At 49.0% G+C, this 25,147-nt stretch overlaps 1 protein-coding gene across 3 annotated transcripts in view; it reads left to right on the forward strand.

The window, feature by feature from the left end:
* Positions 1-14,736: 14,736 nt before the first annotated feature.
* Positions 14,737-25,147, forward strand: part of LOC128275531 (acetylcholine receptor subunit alpha-like 2) — a 39,210-nt gene continuing 28,799 nt past the window's right edge. For 2 of the 3 annotated variants that reach the window (XM_053014072.1, XM_053014073.1), the window contains exons 1-3: positions 14,782-14,961; positions 17,322-17,366; positions 20,165-20,274. In XM_053014072.1, coding sequence (XP_052870032.1) covers positions 14,782-14,961; positions 17,322-17,366; positions 20,165-20,274 — 335 coding nt within the window. Of the gene's footprint in view, positions 14,962-17,321; positions 17,367-20,164; positions 20,275-25,147 lie in introns of all 3 variants that reach the window. The other variant, XM_053014071.1, reaches the window with a different exon arrangement.

Genomic DNA, 25,147 nt, shown 5'->3' on the forward strand with positions numbered 1-25,147 from the left:
TTCAAGTTAATATTCTAATTTTAATTGCCAATTTCTCCAAGCATCAGCAGCTTCTGTCATAAATTATTTATATTGAGTGTACACACTAACAGTAACCGGTTGAGAAAAGCTCAATTGTTAAACGACGTCCAGTGGGAGGTGGGCCACGATCTATCAAGAGGACGGATTGGAAAATGCTGTCGCTGGGTTTCGCATACTTCGAATGTGCGTACATCGTACCGATGCCAGCTACCGCAAGGCAACCACCGTTATTGGCCAAGCAAACGAAGAAACCCCCTAGGACATCTTTAAGAAAGTCTAAGAGCAAAGCACCCGTCGGTCGTATTTTAAGGATAAAATCCTGCCTCGGCAGGAGTGGGCGGGCGGTGCCGCTTCAGCTTGGGAGCCCCGTAGCGGTGGTCTGTTTTTGCTACCAACCATCCCCGAAGCAGAGCGACCATCCGACACCAAAACGGCTGCCCACACAACGACGACGGCGCGCATCGCCAGCACGCAAGCAATTGCTGTAATTCATGTCCTTCGGTGAGCGAAGCCTGGCCGCCCACATACCCGTGTCAGCCCTCCGGCCGGATCGGTCCACGGATCGCTCGAAGCATAACGTAGCCTGGTTGGAATGTGTTGCGCCCGTTATGAAATATTCACAAAGTCGAGCTAGGGCTGCATGCCCAGACCTCGCGAGCGGGCAGCCGTGCACTGGAAAAAAGGACACCCCGAGCGGGTTTTGCCGAGCTTGCGGAGCACCAACAACGGGCAGAGCTGACGGTGGTCTGAAGCGAATATAATTTTGATCCAATCCTCTGCAGCAGTGTCGGCTGATAAGGGTTACCACGATAAGGATATGCACGGGCAGGATCGGAAAACAGCTACCACGGAAGCAAAGTAAAAAGTTCGTCCCTTTTTTCTTTCTTCTGTGGCTTCCGCCAACTTTCGGATGCATCAGAGCCGGTGTGGGTGCGAGCTTCCTTATCCCAGCATCTTCTGCGCTGTCATAGATCACCGGGAAGCGCTTCTCGGGCCGACAGTTTCGCTGCGGCAACATGCGCGCCCGTTCGCCCATAATCCAATGCAGTCCGGGTACCTCCGCAAACGCAAGCCCTTGGAAAAATGTAACACGAACAGGTTTTCCCATGGTTTTCCTTCGCCGGTACGTCAGTTTTTGGCTCGGTCGGAAGCTCGGAATTCATATGCATTTTCCGACAACCGCAGTGTGAGAATGGAAAAAGCGCAGGAAAATCACTCGCATATGAATAATGTTTGTGTGTGTAGTTCGTTTATTTTACTCCGCCCGGATCGCCCGGTCAACCGGCGGAACCGGCTGCAACATATTCTTAGCCCACGAAAGTGGCCACCGTTCAGTCAGTTGGTCTCCGACGGCTCCCGGCTGCAGTTAATGCTCGCCACATGACGTACCTGCGGTTGATTTTTCACCGTTCCGCCGACGTTCCGGAAATGGTAAGCTATTTCCCCAACAAAACACATGCACACGCAAAATGGCTCCACGCGCTCGGGAAGCGTAACCTACACACACACACTGGAAAATCATTGGCCGTGGAACGCAATGCGTCAGCTCCCCGGCCTCGGCCTCGGCCCCGGCTGCGCTGTTAACATATTTATAAGTGAAATCCGGTGACAGCCGGATATTAAAATGCAAAGTTGTTTATAAATTAAATAAAGTGCACGACTGCCAGGGGTCAGTAGGGCCTGCGGACTTGCGCACGCCGCGCAGATGTCGCGGCACGGCAGGTCAAAATATTCCGAGGGCTAATGGTGCAATTTTCGCCAATTTTCGGTACAACATCCCGACCTCGAAGCGACCGAACCGGCTACGCGTTCACGTGGAGTGTTCTATGAATAATGCGGACCCTCCTAACGGTGGAGTAATATACGTAAGTGTAAGTGTTCGTTTGGTAGCGGTTATATCGCTCACAGCTTAGAGGTTCTGGTCGCATTCGTTGCATGGCCCTTCGTGTTTTCTTCTTCCGGTACATATTTGAACGTTCTGAAGCACGAATTGTGAAATGCACGTCTTGGTCCTTACAAATGTTGCTCGTAATGATTTTTGAAAAAGTCAAAATAATTGAAAACCCCTTTGTAATAATAAGGAACTTAAAAGCGAAATACTTATCAAATTAAAAAATCAAGTATATGAACCTATAATGCATTGATAATTATTATAATTATAATAACTATATTTATACTATTATTATTATTATAATTATATTATTATAACCTATAATTATTGGTGTACCACATAAAATTTGGATCAATTAAAAGTCATTGTTATTTTAATAGTAATGCTTCCAACCATCGACTCCTTATGTTTTCTCACTCAATAATATAGCGAAGTTTGAACATTTTCAGGCATTTCACCAGATACTTATTACTTTCTATGCGTGTGACTTCAGGTGTATCGGCATCGGCAATGATTGGTTGCATTTCAATTCCTGCGGGATTCCTGCCACCCTGTCGTAGCATAAAACGTACGGCTTCAAACGGGAAATTCTGCCGGCATTCAGTTGTATAATCCATTTTCGCATGAGCAAACCGACGTTTTCACGTCATCCGAGAGGTCATCCGCCAAAGGTAGTGCTCTTCCGAGAAACCATGGACCAAACCGAAAAGCGAAACTGATAACGCAACGGCCACGGTACACTCATCGGCTACATAATCCCAGGAGAACGCCTCCACGGTGCGGTGGTCGAAGCGTGGACCACTGAACTCATTGACAGCCACCGCATAAGCACACAAAGCCGAGGCCGTGAAAGGGTATTAAAATCGCTTCACCAAACATGCGAAACGAACCGAAGGGCCTCCAGAGTCGAACCGAGCCTCGGGGAAACCTCAGCCATCCCGTCCACCGGCCTGCAAGGCGCTGAAGCTATGTTTGGAGAGTGCCGCAGCTCCAGCGAAACGGCAAAACGTGGTTTGTTTGGTATGTCATAACGTCAACTAGTATCCGTGGATTAACTTACTCCCGTGCCTCTTGCTGTGGATGCGACGGAGAATAAACCAGAAGTAGGCATACGCTGCCAACATCCGGTCCCTTTCCCTGGAGAAGTTGGTCTGTAACAGCTGGCACAGCGCTGTAAATGGGCGAGGTAACTGTCATCGAAATGTCATCGAATGTTTACCGATGTCTGGCGAAGAAGCTAGACCGGATTGAAAGGCAGCGATGTGCATCACTCGTACCCAAGAGGAATCCGACACACTTTGTAACATTCAATCGACCGCCTTTCATGCTGGAAGTGCAGCCAGCGAAGAGTAAATATCGCCCCAATTCAAAGCTGCGGTGTGCCTGCTGTGTCATCTGGAAGATTACTCATCAGTTAAGTCTGCTGCACAATCAACACCCCTACGCGAAGTTAGCATAATTTGACGCGTTCATGAGCGGCGAACAGAAAACGCTATTGCACTTGAGCTGCACGACCCATAAAACATGCCAAGAAACAGCAAAAACTCTGTGCTGTTACACGTTACTGTACTGCTACTACCGTAACTTTCATAAAAATTAAAAAAAGGCATGCTTGCCTGCTTGTGTTATGCGAATTCGATGTATTTTCTACTTCCATCTCGCTGCAATTCATTCCACGTCACCGGCACGAAAGTAAAAGAAAAGCCAAAAAACATGCAGCTTCCGACGAAGATAAATTATTAACGAGAAAATTTTGATTCATTGTTGCTGCGCCCTCATTAGAAAATCATTGTCTTGTTCTCGATTCCGCGAACAAATTAACCTTTTTTCGTGTCTTTGGCCGACGCAAATCATCAAATTTGTATGAACTGACGTCATTGTGCCGAAGTAATTGTGCGCCCTGCGATGGGAAACCGGTACAGGCCGGAAGCGTCCCACGCCTCTCCCGGGAGTAGGCCTCGCGTCCGGCTTCCGGTTTGCATGGACAAACGACTCATTAAGATGTGTCCCTTAAATTTCTCAAATTGAACACTGGTCTCCCGAAAGCCCTCGTGACTCGGCGGAAAAGAATGTACAAAGCGGCGCACGAATTTGTCCTATAATGAAGTCGACAGGCCAGATAGAGTCAAGCCATTTTTCTCTCTTTCCCTCCTTTTCTGGGAAATTCACTCTCGCTCTCTCCCTCGCATTCTTTTCGTCTGCCAAGGGCTCGGTGCTAAATCGTCGTAGACGGTGGATAAGATGTAGCTACGTTCTCTGATTCACAAAAAGAAAAAACACAACTAACTTGTGAACCTTTTCTAAGAAAGCGTTCGCGCGGAAAAACCCGACCATCCGTCGCTGGCTGGCCGATTGATACGCTTTCGAGAGTTTCGCACTGCAGATGTTCCGAAACGGCGATGGCACCGTAAGCGGTGCGGTTTGGGGTCGAAACGGAACCTTCCGGGAGTTTCTTCCCACCGAGCAAAAATCGGTCGTTTTTTGCTCGGTCCCTTCAGCTTCGAAAAGAAAACCTTCCTGCGCTCGGCTCTAAAACACACGCGCCATGCCCGGCGGCAAATGAAAACATTAAAACGGACCAACTCCATCCCACCCAGAACAGAAAGGGCAACAGCAACACCAAACACTGACTTTGTTGACCCCGGGACACCCCCGAGGGGCGCATAAAATCGTCAGCAGGAGCGAGTCGTAGCGAGTGAAATGGAACAGTTCATCTCATTGCTGAGGGAGCAAGCCTACCCCAGGGCATCGCAGACGGGAGCCAACCCAGTGAGGACAAGGAACGTCCCTTTACGTGTACAGAACGAAGAAGGTAGATCCTCCTCGAAGAGCGATGCAACGAATGCGATGCTTTCACCGAACTTACCTTCCATCCATCAACAAATTGTACGTATAAGTTACTGGCCGGAACTGGTGCCTGCTAACGTGCCGGCAATCTAGGATTCGAATAGAAAGTCTGATAGCAGAGAACTTGAACTCCCAACCTTCGGACATCGGGAAGTGTGTACAACGGGCTTACGAAGTTAGGCGCGTAATGTGATTGGAAATCAGGGTTGCCGACTGTTGGCGTAAGCGAAGTTGCATCCTTCCAAGGAACCGCACTGAAGCGCACGTATTTGGTAAATTGATCCGACATATTGGTCATTGCTGCACTCAGCACTGGACCGACCGGACCCAGATCAGCAACCGTAGCGCAAGGACCATCCTACGGCTAGTGTTTCATCCTGTGCCAAGCATGCCGCACGCTGCTTCCACATTTAATCCTCTTGTCCTGATGCCGACGACAATTCCTTGCTTTAAAGCCTCGCGTTACAACCGAGCGCTGTGTGCACATCCACGTGTCCCGGGAACCCGGAGCTGCACTCCGCTCCATGCCGGAGCATGTTGTGTTTGGCGCAACAGCAACGCCGGCACCGCATGAGAAAGTTTTAAGTTTTATCTGCGAATTATTTACGGAAGCGAAAGAAAAGCCGCCAACGGCCCCAAACACCGGGTTCGAGTCCGGGTACCCCGGGCCAGACTTAGGCCCAAACTCGGTACTGAACTTCTACAATTGGATTAGCTTTTAATCTGTGGAATCGTAAATCAGGCTCTCCGACGTTCGTTCTGTTTGATGCAAAGTTCCCGGTTCTGGTTCCGGTTCGTGCTGGCGAGACCACCAGGGCTAGGGCGTTCTTAAAGGGTGCGTTACATAGTCACTCCTCCACCGGCAGCTTCCGACTGATTAGATATGTATTAAGTTTCGTAGACCCAGCACAGTACGCAGTTACAACTCGTTGCGCAACGACGATAAGGTGATCCTTTGCAGCGATACATGCCACACCAGGACCGGGACCGGGCTGGGCCGCAGCCTAGAGGATGCAGTTGGCCTATACACCAGTGCCTTAATCTGTACAGCTAGGCTCAATGTTTAAAATTATGCTTCCCGCTTGGTTGGGTTTCCCCATTTTGTTGGGTGTTTGCGCCGGGTTTACGGGTTGTTACAGTCATGCTCACGGTTTTTTTATTGAATTACGAACCTGGCGCTCCAAAAAAGGGGCCCCTAGAAAACAGGCCCGTGTACTAATGACGCATCCCTCCCAGGAATCCGATTAATAAAAGCCAGACGAAAGCCGACGATGTTTGACGTCGAACCCGCAGTGCTTCAATTAATTTCCCAAACTTCATTAAACTCGCACTCGACGCACGGGACACCCTAAAGTCTTGAAGGTCTCTAGGTCTCTGTTCGTCTACCGTGCGTCTCAGGCTGCCGTACCCGGTGGAGAAGTTAATACCCGTTTGCAGGGGCCGCCAAAAAATTCCGTATGCAAAATGGTGTTGCCTTGGCGGGTGCGTGACCAGAATTCCTTTCGATCTCTTCGGTGAAATATCGAAGAGCCACCGACTCGAAGGTGTTACGAAGGGGCGCCCGCATTCGAAGTGGCCGTACCACTTCGCCAGACACGAAAGCTACGCCGGGTGCCGGGCGCTGAAATGGACCCGTAATTTCCGGGCAAGGTCCGGGCACCACGTAACCCCATCGTCGGTGGCCCGGAAGCGTACCAAGGAAAATAAACATCGACCACGAAAACGCAACTGTCACGTGGGTCCGCTCTGTGAAAAACCGACCACCGGAACGCCGTTTGTGGGGCGGCACACATTGGCGAAAGTTAATTTTGGAGGTACATTTAACAAACAGCAGCGTGCCGCAAATCAACAAATAGGTTCCGGTCCGCGGCGTACGTTTGAGGGTGGTGTCGGAACTGAGCGCGTTCCCTGAAGCGATTGTACGGAGAAAGGTTTTCCCCAAAATTACTTTCGTTCTTCATTGTTTCGGTGACTTCGCTTTCGATTGAAGGAATCAAAAGATACACAAAATCATAAAAAGCGTTGCAAAATTCGAAGCTCAAACTCTGTTTGTGTTTGGAATTAAATAAACTGCTCAATCACCGCGCACCTATGCAGCTCAGAATCTAAAGCTCATATTTGCCAACAAATGAAGCAGATAGAAAGTAACGCTACATACCTCGGTTTTATGGCCGGATGTTGTCGAAGATATAAATCTGTCTCAATCGGGGAGAAAAAAGAAGAGATTAACAAAAACGTCCAAATGGATGTGATAAAATAGCTGGGACAGGAAAGAGTACACTTTGCACATTCATTCGTTTCGCTCCTGGTGCTAGGGCCATCCAAACAGAATGGGCTGGGCCCTATGCAAACATGCTCCGGTCCGCCACCGCCACCGTCGCCGCCGCCTGCACATCACGAAGCACCGCGGCTCTCGAAGCGAAAACTGTCAGGCGTTCAAACATAAATTCTTCCCCTGATTGCGGCCCAATTGTTGTCCGGGGAGTACAAAATATTGTTCCATTTTTGGGCTCTCGCGCATTTTTTCTTTTCTCTGCTGCTTATAGTGCTTTTCGCACACACCCATACGTTGGCCTACCCACCGGGGAGGAAAAATACCAAAAACAAAAAATGTCTCTATACACTCGACACACCTTTTTATCTTTACCGTGCCCGCCGTGAGGGATTTTGATTAGAGTGGAAAAAAGTGCTTTCGAAAATATGCCACCCATTCCGGGGTCCACGCCCACACGTGCTCCGGCATATAGGAGGCTTCACTCCCCCACGGGATCTGGCCGGGAGGTTGATGCTCGTCCATTGGACCGCGCGACACATTCACTCGATCGAAGTGCGCAAAGCCCTAGAGATTGGTCGGGTTACTTATAACCCGGGGTGGCCGCTCGGTGCCCGGGACGCGAACGTTAATCCTTTCGGTAGCGCAGCTCACCAGAGCGAACCTATCTAATCAGAGCCAAACTTATCATCTAATGCGCCCGTCCATCAGAAGACGTGCCCAACGGCACGACACACTCAAAACACTTTTGTAGCCAACAAACTTGGAAAGAGTAAAACCCGCACACGAGCCAGCGACAAAAACAGCGTTCGGATCTGAGCAATTTCGAACTTCAAGCAGCCAAGCCGACCATAGCGGGAAAAGTTCTCGCCGGGAAAGCCGCGAGTTATTTTATTTCCCCCAACGTAATGCATCGCGAAGCGGATGGAAATACTTTTAAGACTATTGGAGGCTACGGTTCCGAAAAAACTTGCCCTGTTCGACAGCAGTTATCCTTTCGTTGCACCTTCAACCTTCCTTCTGGAGTGTCCTTTCGCAGTCACTTACGCCGGGCCGGGTCTCTGTCAAACCGTAATCCCTCTGGCGCGCTCGCGCTGAGTGGCCGCGCATAAGCCGTAAGCACGTTTTCATCATTATCCGACCCATCGGGTAGGTTTTCCGAAGAACCCGAGCGCCCTAAGTGCCACCGATATTGATTGCCATCGTCCATGTCGATCGGAAGTCGCGGCGGTCGAAAGATTGAAAAGCCGTTCGATTCACGGTCTGCGAAAAATTGCATTTTCCAGTTGAAAACAAAAAAAACATACCCCGAATTCGATCCCTAATTTGCACCGAAAAACCCCCAGGGGGGGGTCCGGGGTTTTATTTTCCATCAAGCCGTCGGCCATCTTTTTCCAAACTGTCGAACGGGGTGTCGAGAGGTGTTCGCTGCGCACGCGGTCCCTTATTTGAGGATAGTTTGTTCGATTTTAATCGAAAGACACGATCGGCACGTTTCCCGAATGAAGCGAATGTTTTCCAGGCTCCATTAGGACCAGTGTTCAGACCTTTTTTTGCTCACTATTCGAAAACTTTCTTCGCCGGAAAGGATGACCTTGTTTTAACGGTAAAGGTCATTTTTTCTACAAATTAACAGGCTGTAAAAAATCGAAACACATTTCGAATTAATTGAAAAACACAATAGTCCGTCCCGCAAATTGAGCTGTAAAGAATTGAGCAATAATCTTCATGAAGTTATTGCGACATAGTTATCTTCACATACTTCATAAAACGCTAAAAAATATTTAATACTTCATTTTTTTTTCACTCTGCCACTTTCTAACTCAACAAGGTGGATCAGAAAAGAACACAGAAAATATAAAGCAAATGCTAAATGGAAGCATTTATTAATCATAAATCCTTCTTCTGTTAAAGCACAAACCTAAATGTAATTAAAAAAAACAAACATAACATACATCGTATGTTGTAAAAAAACTCTCCATTTTTCCAATTAAACTACTTTGTTGAAAATTGCATAAAAAAAGAAATGGAACAATCCCGGTGCATCAAACACCGGAAGTTTATAAAGCGGAACCCAACCGTAAAACAAACGAAGCCACTTTTTCGACCTCCAACTGTGTTGCGCCCGCTGTTGCATCCGCTAATTCTATTTACATCGAAATTGAATTCTGATTGCAGTCGCCAGCAGTCAGTGTGGGGCACAAAAAAAACTCTAAACAAACTCCATAATATACCACCTCGCGCGTGGCGGGAGGCCAAAGGTTGACGTGCACTACTCGGGCATTTTTATGCGACCGTCGGGAAATGTATAATGGCTAGATTATAATTAATAGCGTCCAACCCATTTCCGTTTCCGCCGTATGCCGCCGGATGGAACACACTCAGCGACACCAACTCCGCCACGGCGTGTCACGGCGTCCGCGGTGGAAATAAAAAGAGAAAGTAGAAGAACCCACTTTGGCGCGCACCGCAAATGAAGAAGACATCCGTTTCAGGGATTTATTTTAATTAAATTCACCTCCGCCCAGGAAATGGGGCCAACTGCGCGTTGGAATGCAACTCGCCCGATAGCAGGGCCGAGCAATAATAGGATGAGAGTGTCACGGCGAGAGTGTTCGCGTGTCATACGCCAGACCAGGGCCTCCAAGGCAACCGTCCCCGCGAAGACTAGCACATCTTGTGCTCCGTCCTTAAAGAGGCGCATTCCGCCCCCAAAACGGTGCCACGTTGGCGCTGGCGGAACCGGAAGTGGGATAAAAATACCACACAATAAACAAATTATGTTCACCCCACGAGACGTCGTTTTTCTCGTTTGCCCCGATCTGCACGCCGTGTGTCCTTTCCTGGACTTTGCAGCCTGGCCCAGGCCTGCTGGCGCTTGCCATTGCAATTTTCGATCATCAACCATATTGATTTTCGCAATGTTTGTGGAGCGTGACTGAATGACGAATGGGGCTGCGCTGCTGGAACCAACCGATCGGACCGCCACGGTCTTCCCGGGCCAAAACTCTCTGGTCGTTGCGTATTAAAAATAATAGGAAAAAGAAGCTTGATGCCAATTTTATTACGTTGGTCCTTTCTGGCTGGCGGATGAGAAAAATTGAAAATTGTTTTACCAGCCCCCCAAATGTTCGTGCCCATGAGCCGGTCGCCCCCGATTTCTACGGACCAACCGGACCACCGGACGGTAATCGCCATGTTTCATTAGCATAATGAAATCAAGCACCACAAATTGCAGCCGGAGCCAGATGTTATGCGCTCATGTCCATTTCGGTCCTCTTTTCGCGACGCTCCTCTTCGATTGCTGCCCGTAATTCGATTGCGACCGACGTGCGTAATATGCTGTTTATTGTCACGTGTTTACAAGAGATTTGATTGCAATGGGGCGCCCACGAAAGCTGGGTCACATTACATGGCCCCAGCAACCCAAGAACGGTTGGATGGATCACTTTCGAGCACACTGCTTATAGTCACCGATCGTGAACGGTGCCACCCGTTATGTAGAAATAAAAGCTCATTAACGACCACCGACCGACCTGAGTCTGAACTGTCGGGAACTTCCGAAGCTAGACCACTGTGGGAATACCTAATCAACGACTTCCCGGAACTTGCTAGGGTTACAGGTAACCGTTCATTGGTATGCACGAGCAGGATGCAACCCTTACTAAATGCGTGTGTGTGTATGTTTGTGTGTGCATGTTACGGTTTCCCGACAGGAGTGGCATAAAAATCCAAAACTTAGGGGCCCTCGATCAGACATTCTTTTACCATATGGCTGTCGTTATTGGATTTCATTAAAAAATCAAATGTACATCCTTCCATACAAATTACGACGCTTTCGAAAATATAAACGTATTGCGTATAGCATAGCGGATTCACTGTGGGTTTCTCGATTGGGTACTCGTCCTTGTTGCGAAACAGCTGAGTGTAAAAAATGTGTGTCCCTCGGTGGGAGTACGGAGCTTGCGGCAAAACCTACGGCGCAGGCTTAAGTAACGGGCCTTGTAATAGCGTGTAGGTTGTTCCAGTTTTCCCCGAAGCACAGAAATTAATTCCACAGCACACATCTTTTCGTCACGCACAGAAGCTTACCATGAACCAGTGTGACCTTTGTTTTTTCTCTTGATGGGGCGAGTTAGCCAAATGTAATCCAATAACCTTTTGATGTGGGCATCTCGAGTCATTTTTACTTACATAAAGTACTTGTTCATCAGCAAGTGCATGGCCCTTTCTCGTGAAACACCGTTAGTTTAATTTCGGCAGTTTCGGATAGTGGTTTCCGAAATCAACAGTAATTAAGCTTCATTTTTTTAAATAACCACTTTTAAATGATTTAAGTGTAATTTGATTGTAAAGTTCCAGGTTTGTTGAATGCTTAAAATATACCTGTGAAGTTTGTTCACCAGGCAGCTGTACATTGCTTGGCTTCGTCATTGTTTTGCAGAATCAATGGAACACAATACTCATACTTGTTCCTAGTGTAAGTTACCCTAACAAAAAGAATTCTAAACCAAGCAAATAAATCTCATCCGGTAAACATTAAAATAGGCGATACAGTCAACTAGAAACAGTTTACAAAGGTTCCTTTTTTTAGCTGGACAACGTAATTACACCCAACGTAATTACACAAAGTAATATATATAAAGAAAAATGTGTAAACAGCAAGTTGAAAATTCTCAGTGAAAGAGCTTGTTCATGTCCCTACATCTAACGCATTCTATACAGACGGCTCCCTACAGGAGAAACGAAGCTGGTTTCGGAGTCCTCAACTTGAACAATCGAATCCTGTTTCAAACTGGAGCAACCCTGTTCAATCTACATAGCAGAGTTAGCTGCTATCTTTTACGCGATGGTGTTAACCAGCGTCAAATCCCCTGGACATTTAGGCAATACGGAGACCGAACTACTTCATCCGAAGGATTCCGGAGAACCTCTGCATAACCGCAGGATTTGAAGATAAAACCATCAGCAACAAATTACAGCACGATAAACATCCGAGCATTCCCGGGATAAGGCCACTACAGCTGGTATCTTTCATGATGCATGGTCGATAAGTTTGATTAGTCGATAAAATTAAAAAATAGGATTGAATAGAATTTACGACCAAGTCTGTAAAAAAATATTACTTTCTTTTCGTTATGTACTAAAACACAACACGATCCAAATGGTTTGGTATACAAAAACAGCTATCGTAAAATTTACAGCAATTAACGTATTGCTTCAAGTAGTTCGTTTAATCATTCAAAGTGGTTCCGAACCGCATGTCGGTGAATGATTTGAAAGTAATTTCCATACGCTGGTTCCGAATGAAATGGCACTCCACGCACAAGGACCCGCCAAACCAGGGCTGAGCGCTTCTGTTTTTGGAGTTTCGCCTTTTTTCAGGCACACTTTTCACTCCCGGCGCCCCCGGTGGCGGGGTTGACTCAATTAAATCCACATTACCAGCATGCCAGATGTTGGTCATTAATTTTCACTACACTTTATTTACAAAACTTTTCATGCCCAGCGACCGGCGGGCCCGCGAGCGAAACGGGCCGCCACCCCCGCCGCCAGTTGGCAGCTCGGCTAACATGCGCCACGTGCGTCAGCTGTTGACATTTTTCAATTTGACTTCATCCCGCAAGACAGAGTGGGATCGACATTTGTTCATCTTTGGTTTCCCGGTGACCTCCTTTTTCCTCGTCTCGGCTGCAGGCCAAAAAACAGGGCCATTTAGAAAAGTCTCGCACGGCCCGTTACAGCAGAATGCACCCGCGCGGCACCAGACATCGGGCGCGGCGAAAGAAAGCTTCAAAGAAAGAAACCCTAACCTCACTTTTCTTCTCTCTCACACGCACACACTCTAGGGGCTCCTTCTTGCCGTGTCCTCGAAAGCGACACTCCGTCGAACGTGTCAGCCGCCACGGTGTGCTTCGGCAACACCGGAAACAATCCGGGAGCGGCTTCCGGGGTTGCAGGCGACGACCACTTCGTCGACCGCAGCAACCACTCCGCTTTACCCTACGGTAGGTAATTGCCGCACCGGAGGCCTCGGTGGCAACATGAAGAGCGCCGAAACACCGGCACCGAATGCCGCATAGAATAGGGCGCAAAACAAAAGTGAATCAAGAAACGAGTCCTGCAGCCAGCGAGCTGGCCAGTCAAGCGAAACCAGCAGCCACTTCCGGTGTCGGCCCCCCCTCCCCCAGCCTCTCCGGGACCGGGCGACACACACGCTCCACTTCGCGTGGGCTGCCGCCGGAAGTCATTTTGCCAGCATTATGTAACACTCGCACGGTGGCTGCATTCATTTCCTTCTCGTTGAACGTCAGTTTTCCGTTCCGTTTGGCTTTCATTTGCGATCGTTTGACAGCCACACAGCTAGCCAACCGTTTCGCAGTCATATTCACCGTTACTTTAATTCCACGTCGGGGCTTTTCTTTGCGCTACCCGGGGTCCGGGAGTTTCTCCCGGATTTGGCCCGACCATAAATTAACTGACGCCAAGGCGCCGTGCACATGGGAGAGGATTATTCGGGCGAAAAACCCGCAAAAGAATCTCCAAGAGTGCAGACTGGATGACAAGTTACAGCCCTGGAGAGCCGATCGGACCGATTTTGGGGCCTAAATTCTAGACCCGTACGAGAAAAACCATAGGCCCCCGCGGCGTACCTTGGCCATGGTTCCGTGCAGGGTGGCTGCTTCCTCTGATATCTGTAAATCTCTCTACTTCTCTCTGGAGAGAGAGAAAGAGAGTAATCTCTCGCCCCGTGGCCAGTTCGGCCAGTTGGTTCGGAGAAGCCACGCACACACATGCGCATTGCACGCGAGAAAAATCTCAGCACCAGCCCTAGTAAGCCCTGATCGAACTGGCGAGAGGACTCATCTTAGCAACCACACGAGCTACTATAGAGCCTACAGGCCTGCATCAGAGTTGGCTTCGAAGTGAGGCTGTATGAGGCCAAGGAACTCCGGACTCGCTCGCTCCGAGAGTACGGAATCTATCTCGACACCCGCCCAGTGAGCGCGTCCTGGCGGCCCACTCTCGGGCGAAACGTCAACAGCCGACCGCAGAAAACGATCCGGAACCCGACGGTGTGTTGCTGTGTTGTTACTCGGTGCACTGTTTTTTACCTCCTAGCTGTCGGTCCCGTTTTCGGAACGGAACTCCCGCCAAGCCCGCCAAGATGTCGGACTGGCCACCGTGCACCGTTTAGTGCCGTGCGTGATTCGTGCGAAAAAGCGTCCCGCTACAATAAACGCTATCGACAGCAGCATCCCTGCCTTGAGGAGTGTGCCTGTGTGTGTTTGGTCCGGTTTCGGGCAGCATCTCGGTGTGGAAGATGTCAAAATGTGGTGTGGCGCACGCACGTTTTTCCGTGGCCGAGCCGACGCGTTGCCGAAACTGACAGATGAACCGACGGTCGGCCGTCCGTCGTTCGGTCGCTTGAAGCGAGCTGGCCACGCGTGCTAGGCTAGTGTTGTGTTGCCCTGGCCTGCTTAGTGTACATCCGCGAAGTGCCGGTGGTCGGATCGGTGTGTGCCGGAGTTCCGATATGTTATTGGTGACGACGACGACGACTACGACGTGTGACGACCCAACATAGCCCGGTCGCAGCATAGTGACCCGAACCGCGAGAAACCCGCGAATAATCGAACACAAACAATTGTCCACACAGAGAAAACAGTTCGCAAGCGCAACAGTGACCGTTACCTGTGGCACGATGGGCCGGTTGCCTAACTTTGCACGCACGGTCGGGGACCGCTGGATGGCGATTGGTATCGTGCTCCTGTGCCTGGTCATCGGCAGTGTGTGGGCCAACCCGGACGCCAAGCGGTTGTACGACGATCTGTTGAGCAACTACAACCGCTTGATACGACCGGTCAGCAACAACACCGACACGGTGCTCGTTAAGCTGGGCCTTCGCCTGTCGCAGCTGATCGATCTGGTGAGTAGCCGTTTAGTGGCGTCCTTCGGTATCGACCCGTTACAAAATTAATCCATTTACCCGGAAACGGAACCAATCGGAACAACCTATTTGCTCAATGCTAAGCATAAGTTGTGCGCAGAAAGATGGCCATCGAACAGGTGCAAAACATTGGCCCGTCTGCGCATGTCCACCGTGCGTCGGTTACATTGTGCAACAACGTAAAGGATGTCACATTCGCTTACCTGCTGTGTCTAAACTGTTGGACGCGCAGGAATTTTGGGACACAGTTCTTCAACAGATGTGATCGCACAATTTGATCACTCTTTGGCCGAACTTGGACACCAAACCGTTTTCAAATAACGTCACGGTTTATGTCACCTCTTCTGGAACTTTGTCCAAGGTTTCTGCCACAATTTAACTCTCCACTTCCCCAGAGTCCGCAATGTCTGCTAAGGAAGAACTTGTTTAAAGCCGTAATTTCTATAAAACTTTGAGGACGAAATTGAAAACGCCGCGCATACATGCCGTGCAACATATGCCACATAATCGGCGAGGGGAGCTTGAGAAAACTAATTTGCACACCGAATTAGTGTACGAAATTGCTAATCAAATTTATCACAGCAATCCCGGTGCCCCAACATTAAAACACCGCACTTATTCCGTTCCATTTCGCCCGAGGAAAAAGAAAAACACCAGAGCATAAAGTTCCGCCAGCACGTAGCCGCGGCGGGAACGGTCTCGCTCGCTTCCATTTGTTTGATTTAGCATGTTAATCCAGCTATCACAATGGAAAGAAGGTTATGCAGGCTCCTGCGGCCATGCTCGAACCGTGTGGCAAGCACGTGGCTAGAGAGGAATTTTTGTGGTTTCCATTTGCTTTGCCTCGGGCCCGTCGTCCCGTGCTGACGGGCCAGGACACGGCCATCTATCTTCATCGCGCGGCGCTGACATGCCCCACCGGTTCGCGGGGCCATGCGGGGTGCGGCTGACGACGCCGGTTAAGACAAACCGAGCTCATCATCCGGTGCGATGCACGTTATCCACACCATCATCCGCGCCGGCATTCGGAAATGAAGCTGAATCTCCGATTTGCATTATCCGTCCGCTGGTGGCAACCGGATTGCCGGACCGAGCTGCGCTGCGACTACCGGTGAGGTCCGCTCCGAGGAGCGTGTGCGAGCTCCAGGCTAACAGCGCCGTCGTTTGGCGCAGGAAGTTGGTGCATTCGGGACCGCTCCATTGAGGGAGAAAATCGCAAATTTAATTTAAATCAACCATCCTCCGGCATCATTTATCCATGCAGCCCGACCGTCTCAGACCGACCGAGCACGGTTTTTAACTAAAGATGGCATCGCCTCCCGAAACCGGGCACCGGATCATCTCCGGTGCCCGTCTTCTGCTGCAGCCAGTGCAGCCGGTGGCGCACGGAGCTATCTGGTCGCATCCATCCACAATCCAATCTCCACTCCGGACGGACGGACGGACGGACGGGTGGTGCCACTGATGCATAAGTAAATGCTACGCCCCGGGTCTTCGCTGGACTTCGCCTCGGTACTCTGGGTGCGCCAGCCAGTACAGCATCGCGCGCACGAAAAATCACTGCTCCATTATGCATGCATATGCTCCAGGCACACGATGGAGTGTTTGTGTGTGTGAGGTGTGTAGGGATATCTGCGGGAACGGATCGCAATAACGAGCAGAGGAAAATAACTACACCTACACCAGGGACTCGTCTCGGTGTGCTCAAGTGCTCCGGTCTTCGTTCGCAAGTCCCAAACCATTCGCCGATGGGATGAATAGATATGTGTGCGGAGATGGGGCAAGCGATGCCGTCTAGTCGGGAAATGAGATCTAAATCCCAATCCCGCTACCAGCGGCCCCAATCCACGCGCAACCGAAGTCGAAGCCCACGTACAGTGGCCACGGACCGTTCCTCTCCGTCACGCAAGAGAGCTAAACGACAAAAAATGTGTATAAAAAAATAACCTGCAAGTCCAAGAGGCATTCTCGGTGGCCTTCGTCTTCGTTCGCTATCTTTTACAATCAAATTGAGGAAATATAATTCCGACGACCACCGGAACGGAGCCGGCCACGTGTGTCCGGACGAGGCGGGATGTGCGTGGAGCGCTTTTCTTGGACCGACGGACCGAAAATCACGCCGAAGGGCAAAACCGGATGGAGAACGGGCAAAATGGATCAATTGCGCCACGGTGGCTGACGTTTATTTCACGTCGCATCGAGGCCACCACCATCGGAGTGACTGCAAGTGGTCGAAGCGTTCGCAGAGAGTGCAACATCAAAGAGCCGGTCGTTGGCCGGAAAGGAATTCGTCCGAAAGTAATTTGTCCCTATCTGTTTTGTTTTCCGTTTCTTTGCAGAACCTGAAGGATCAGATCCTGACCACCAACATTTGGCTGGAGCATGTAAGTACTAAATGGGGGATATATTCCGTACCTGATTGTCGGGTTCAACATGCTTTATATAGATGAGATTATTTTCCTATAGGCTGTCAGCCACGATTATATTGATTGATTGGTCCTCCTTACACAGTACATAAATAACGAGATTGCATTTATATCTACAATAAAATACCCAAGATTTTGGTTCGGGAGTTATTTTTATTCGAAATAGTTTCCATTTAATTTAATACAACATACGCAACGGTCAAATAAATTATCCATTGATTTTGTGTAATCGTTGGAAAGAATATCCTCAAGTACCCGTGGTACAGCCACTTGAATCGTTGGAAAGTTTTTATAAAATAATCCTTTTATGGCCAATGTGAGCTAAGGAAATAGGAAGTCCTTGTTGCCCTTTTTGGCGGTTTCAATCATGTCTTTCGAATGTGCGGCACGCGCGTCCTTTTGGACGTCTAATAATTCATGTGGAACAAACCGAGCACAAACGTTTCTTTTGTTACATTCATTACGTAATCATCTTGAAATAGTGTATTTACGTACATGCAACGTGCGACAGATTCGCTAAAGGTGAAGCTCGCTTCCTTTTCGTATCTAGATAATAAAAAAACAAACACACTTCAGAGTCTATGGCTGCACCTTTTTTGAGTTCTGCCATCGGTTCATTCTTTATTCTATGAGAAAATTTAAAAAACAGGAACCGTAGCTATTTTGTGACATAATTTTCTAATTTCCATGATTGAAAACGAGAACTTGAATGGCATTTAATTTCAACACGACAGTGCTACGATCTGTCATAAGAATCGGAAACCAAGGGAAACCTCGTTTCGCTTTTAACTTAGACTACTGGCGGCTACTAACCACTACGCATACTAATATCAAAAGTAATTGAATATGCTCAAAATAAAGACTAATTTACGAGCACGGTCAGTTTGCTATACGACCGTGAAGGTATGTTCATCATCACGAACATAAGCTCAACCCGAACGAAACCTTTGGCGGAGCTGTTGGAACTGGTCCAAGTCGGCGCTACACTCGACCATTCGACACTCTTGAGTCCATTAAGGGCGTCTGTCCCAGCCATGTGTCACCTTTCGATATGTGAAAACTTTTCCATCCTCCGCACTGCTGCCCCACAATTAATCCTATTCGTTGCCCTTTCTGTGGGGGGTGAACTACAGGAACCTTCCCTGGGCACCTTTCGGGATGGCTAACATTTTTCCACCGGTAATCACGTTCATTAAACAAATTAAAAAGGGTCCAGCAAACAACGCTGGCCAATGGCCGGCCACCAGTTTCTGGGCCCGTGTATCGTGCCGTACCACAACCTCAAATCTGAACTACTGGACACCACGTCTGAAAAGTTCCGGCGCAAAAAGGGCGACAGACAAACGTGTATAAAATCCAGAACGTATGCTGGCCGCCCCATGTCCGGACTCGCTGGTGCTGAAGTGCCCTTCGGCCAGCGAAAACATTGGCCGCAGAGCTCTGGATAAACTGGATGCCGCAAAACCTGCGTGTTTTGTGTGGGCTGCGTGTTGACGCACAGTACGTGTGCTTGTTGAGTAGTGCTTTCCTTAAAACTCGCCCATTCGGAAGGCCCTCAAAGCCAAAGCCGGTGGGCACCGGCTTTTTTGTTTTGCGTTCCCTTGAAGACTGTGCAATTTGTCTCTTGCAAAGGATGATCCTGCCGTTTTTTTTTTGTCTTTTTGCTACACTTTTGCATTTGCACGTCCCGTCCAACGACACCCTTCTGAACCCATTAACACAGACGTATTACTTACGCCAGCACCGTGCACCGTGCTGGTCCGCTTGACAAGTTCCGGTGCCAACTGCAGATCCAGGGGACGTCGGCGTCGGCAGCGTGGGAAAAAAGAGATATCCGGCACACGTTGACGTCTCTCATCGCGCAGCGGGAACACAAATCTCCACAAAACCCGTGTCCGACGAGCGAAACAGATCGCCACGTCCGGCCGGCGGGGCTAGCCAAAGTGCTTCCGCTGCTAATGTGTTCACCTGGTCAACCCGACTGTTACACGCCCGCTTGATGGTGACGGCGAGCGAAGGATAACAAATCCGACCCACTCAAAAACACATCCCACGACCGTTACACAAATGGCGCCCATTTGCGGGCCCATCACACGCAGCTCGGCTGACGGACAACCCCTGGATCGCGATGGCGTCTACAGACACACACACACACACACGGATGCTGTATAGATCCGACACGGTAGTGCGAAGCAATCATCAACCAGCTGGATCCGCGCCAAGATCGTTGCAACCTAGTAATTAGAGCGTAATCTGCTTCGGACAAGGCACAGTTTTCTCGTCTATCCGTTCTAATCCCATGTTTCTGGGGCCGCCTGTGTCAGACACCGTGTGATCGACAAGAGCGCTTTTATGCGAAAACGTAAAAAAAATGCACCATCATCGGGAACTCGAAGCAACACACAGCAACGCAACCACGGCCCATAAACACGTCGCCGTCGCCCGAAGGTCGCGATTCCAAATTTAGACGTTGTTTGTCGTTTTAATTGACTACGCCGCGGAAGTGTGCTTTCATCAACCTGTCAATAACAAAGTACCCCAGCCCAGAAAGGTGGAGGCCACTGCTGACCACCGCCGCCATCGGCGTGCGTGGCCTGTGCGAATTCTAATTTATTCTCGGTTCCACGCGACGCCATCTTGGGGCCGACATTTTATCCTCTCGCGCTGCTTCTAATCATTTTCTCTTTTTCTTTCACTCTTTGTCGGGCTCTCGCTCTCTCTCTCTCTCTCTCTCTGGCATCGCATCGTGGCACCAGGAATGGCAAGATCATAAATTCAAATGGGATCCTGCCGAGTACGGCGGTGTCACCGAGCTGTACGTGCCTTCCGAACACATCTGGCTGCCGGATATCGTGCTTTACAACAAGTGAGTATCTGGTGTGTTGCGATAATCTAATTTGACTTTTATTTTTCCGTGCGCCCTTTGCCATTGTTGTTGCCGTTGTGTGTGTGTGTGTGTGGGTTATTTGAAAATCATTAGCACTTTCTCCCATAAACTCCGTGCCCGGTGTCGCCCACTCGCGGGATTTGTTTATTATGTTTCCACTCCGGCGATGTGCGGCGAACTCTGGAGCGACATTGGTGAAATAGAGAGCAATTTCCATTTCTTTTGGGCAACATTTTCTCGAGAGCCTGTGACAGGCGCTTTTGGGTGCCGTATTTACTGAGGCCTTCGGAGAAGGTATTTGGTACAATTGAATCTACCATTGTAGGGTCCCTGTGCTGCGTAATCGAAGTAGGAACAGGACGAAGATTTATAACAAAAAAGAGAACAAATCCTTAGATTCCCAGCCCATGGCCCCATTCTTGTGAATTTCGCAGAACCCAGGCGGCTCCCGGAGACCCCGGTACAAAGTGCATGCTCATCGTTGCCCGGGCCGCGCCCTAAAACCGACCATGCCACGCAGTTGATGAGAAAGTTCACGGCGTTGGCTCGAGGGGGGCGAAGCAATGACGTGGGCGTATGCTAATAACGCATTGTCATGCCGAGCCCAACATGTTGCGCATAATTTCTTGATCTCATGCTAAAATCGACCCGGCGCAGCCCCGACAACGGCGACGGCGACAACGACGATGATGATGACGAGCATCGCGTTGGCGGTCCCGAAGGGCGGTCCTCTCAAATCAGTCAGTCCTCCGTCTCCGATGTCAGGTTAATGATGCTCGTCTGTCGAAGTTGTTTACCGGAATTGTATGGGCATGATTATTATGTTAAAATCTCGGGCCTAGGTTTGCTTAATACACGACGCAGACGACGGCAGAAGGATATGACACTGATAAGTATACACATTTTTTGGAGTGAGCCGTTTCTTCCTTTCCGACGCAAAACAATGGGACCAAAAAGATTGAACAGTGACAGAAGAAATTGTGCATTTGGCTGCACACAATATGTTGAAGAAAAAAATTGTTATGTAACAAAGGAACAATTGTCAGCAATTGATTTGTTTTTTTTTTAATTTAAAAAGATAAGGTTCGTAAGATTTTCGGTTAAGTGGCGGTAGTTGGTTCGCCTGAGTACGAGCTGAAAGATCCTTAAGACATTGCTCTTTAAACATTCAATTTCTATAAACTCATTCTAAAACATATCAAAATTACTCTCAGTTTTACTGCAACTTACAGGAAGATTTCGATATCGTACCAAGTTATTGTACAAAACGTTGAGCTATCGATAGTCAAATGAAACACTGTCACTATCGATGAGAAACCATTTTTTGCTACATAAAAGCTTATAATCTTTTTACTTGTCGTGATTGTGTGCTGAATGTCGAACGATACGTTAAGTTCAATTATGTGGCTTTTGGTTTGAAATTGGTCAAATTGTTTCAACTCAACTTTGTACATTGCAGGCGGCACACCTTTTAAAGGGCGCTGAAAAAAACCCATCGTTAGAAACTGTTTGTTTAATACGAAAAAACAAATCCTCCGATGGATGGGAGCTGAAACCGAATTGTTGTAGCGAATGGCGAATGTGTTAAGCCAACAATGGAGCCCTACGGATGGGCCGTGCAACACACGAGTGTACATTCACGAAACGGAAACGAACCGTGCCGCAAAGGAATAGTTTGCTTTGCAAATTAATGTCCCAAGTGTGATGGCCCTTTTCGGCGGTCCACCGGTGACCTCAAGCGTGTGTTAAGCCCAGGTGAGGTTTCACCAAATTAACCGACACCGGTGCGGTGCCCCGGTGAGTTTGCCAAATGTTCTCACGACGACACCGTTCGTTTTCCGGTCGTACCGATCCTGCGTGTCAAACTTTGAAAGGACCCTTTTGATTGAAGCTGCCAACACTGTGCGTTACTTGTCGATCCGCTACCATTGGGTTCATGCTAACCCGGGGCCGATTTAGCAAAAGTATGCAAATGTACAGTTTTAAATTGAATTACATTCACGCTCGGTTGCTGGTCGCCCCACTCGGAAGCTGATGGAAAAGATGTACAGCCAACAGGGGACTCTAAGCAAACAGAAAACTTGCAATGCAATGCAAAAAAGTAAATAAAACCGTCAACATTGGGCGTAAAAAAATTACTCCGACGGAAAGTTTGCCCTAAGGCGCCGGGATGCATGTTTATGGAGCTCTTGTCCGTTCTCGTCTCGAGGCCCTGTAGCTGCCGACAGCTGGGAAAACTTTTCTGCTGGCTGAAATTGGAAACAATACAAACGAACCATCGCCAGCCGTGTCTCGGCCTGGTGGTGGAGCAGAAAAACTACTTTCCCGTGACCGTAGCCAGTGTTTGGCTCGGTTTTTTTTTTGTATTCTAATCGTTTTTCCCCGGTGTTAGTGTAAGCCGGCCATTTTTGCCCTCTGGTTACTCTGGGTTTGCTTAAACGGTTGTGAATAGTTTCAAGGTTTTATGGCACTCACTTTTGCGCAGCTAAATATTCTTGTGGGGCTTCTTTTATTCTGCCGCAAACTCTAACGGTTATTACGATCGGGTAGAAGCGGGTTGTCGTGGCACAGTGTTGGTCACGGGTAAACGAAAGAAAAAAACGAGCAAACGAAACGCAGCATAATAATGCGAAAAGGAAGCTGGTGCTCGCCGACAGGCAAAAACAGACCCCGTGGCGATAAGTCACAGCTTTCGGCCTCACGAAAGCGAGAGAAAGGGACCAAAAACACACATTCATAAAAATTCAAATGTACAATCTTCATAGCAATGTTACGATGTGCTAATATGACCGCGCTGCGTCGTCGTCGTCGTCGTCGCCGTCGTGCGAGGTAAGTTAATTAAAATACTCACCCGTACACCGGACCGGGCGCAAGGTTCCTGGGGTTCCTTTTATTTATATTCCCTTTCCCCGGTGCCAGAGGGCCGTGAATAGTGGTCGCCGTGGTGCGGCCCGACACGTGGTTCCGTTTCTGCTTAATCTAGATCATGCTCTCGTGCCACCTCGGCAAATCATAATTAACACTTTTACGCCCGCTGACTCCACCACCGGGCCCGGGGTTGGCTTAGCACTTTCCCATTGCCACCCTTCAGTTGACAAATGTCCATCGTATTGTGCCCAAACCGCGCCAGTAAGCACGCAGCAAGAGGTGAAGTGGCGAGATCTTCTGCGATAGGGAAACCTTGCAGTAGTCGTGATTTTTCACCGCATTTGTGATTTTTTCCGTTTTTTTTTACTTTCTTCTGTATATTTTGTAATCGTGAGTGGGAATCGTATTTCGTAAAACATTTGTCTTTAATTTAACACGGTCAGGCCAGTGCGTATATAAATTACGTAGAGGTTGAAGAAAACAATAGGGATTTGAGGTTAAAAATACTACAATCTTTAGGGGAATTAAAAATGGAAGTAAAATCCGTCAATACTGTTTCGACTAGCAACTCACGTTTTGCCAGTGTCCTTTGGCATAGAGCCGAAGAAAATTGATCTTCCAGGATGGATTGTTGCAACATGTTTTTGTCTGTTAAAACAATTGAATATAATTTTAATCAAAAAACTTGCTATTTTGCTGGACCATTAACTCATTGCTGGAAAACTCCATACAGTGTTGTGTTTTCTAGTTCCCATTTCGCACACGCACACTAATCAAGAAGTCGAATTAACTCGAAACCGAAAACCTCACTTTCAATTTGCGAAATAAAAGTTTTCACTCTAATTGTATCGGGCAAATATAAGCGTCAGAATCAATCACGGAGAGCTGACACGCCAGCGCAGGCGACAAGTTTAACGAGTTAACCGGACCGAAGCCGGGTGGCTTGGTGCGTCGCGTTACATGCTGTTCGAGGTCGGGCCCCGGGTGCATGGTATGGCATTGCAATCAACCAGCGACCAGGGACCGACTCGAACGGTGCCACTCTTTAGAACAGGCGCCATCGCCTGCCAGCATTAAGTTAATTGTGGGAAAAAGTTTAAATTAGTTTCGAAAACTATTTCCCAGCTTTTGCGCGCCACGCTCGGCGGAAACCGCACCTCGAGCTCGATCGCTGAAGCGGGGCGGGGCCGACACCCTTCTGGGGAGGGACTCCCCGGTGGTATGTTACCCACAAAATATCGGGCTGCATACGGGCCATAGCACGGGCATCCTTTATCGGGGCCCGAAAATGGAACCACTTGCGGACATAGGGGCTTAGCTGACGCGAAGACGTTCGATGAGATAGCCGCTTTAGTTCGGTGCATGGCCGCAAACTGCTAGCCCGCAAGGAACCAGGATACACACACCAAGTATCAACGCTCTCCGAAGCCGGCCGGCGATTCTGTTGCGGACGCAAAAGTTTCACAATCGTTGCACGAAAGCCACAACTATCGGTCTGTCAGGCGCATTAGAGCGCATAAACCTCGCCAGCTACTCCGGTCGGTCGCTTACCAGACACACGACTAACCTCGAGCGCGGCGCGGCCTCCACAGGTTCCCGATCCCCCCAGCCTGCGGGCGCGGAAGATGAAATTTAATTTATTTGCTAATGTATGCTAATGGGTGTATTAGTGATGTAGATGAGTAGGACCTCTTTTGGGCCCGAAAGTAGCGTTCCGCAGCCGTTTCCGTGGCCCACGATGGACGACGACGATCCCATTTACCGAGCTTCGGAAAAGACCCGCTCGCCGGCGGCTGGGCGAAAGATGGCTGAAAAGCGTTTGACAGCACCGTTAATTAGGGCCGAGTGATAATTAGCTCGTTTATTTACGACATGAATTCCATCTGTTGTGATTACATTGACTCTTCGCTGCCGCCGGTCCGTGTATCTCGGGTTTAGGATTTTTCCTCACCATTGGCCGAGAGGCCCTGCCACTCCTTTGGGT

This window comes from Anopheles cruzii, chromosome 3 (genome assembly GCF_943734635.1).
Source record: "Anopheles cruzii chromosome 3, idAnoCruzAS_RS32_06, whole genome shotgun sequence".
Lineage (NCBI taxonomy): Eukaryota > Metazoa > Arthropoda > Insecta > Diptera > Culicidae > Anopheles > Anopheles cruzii.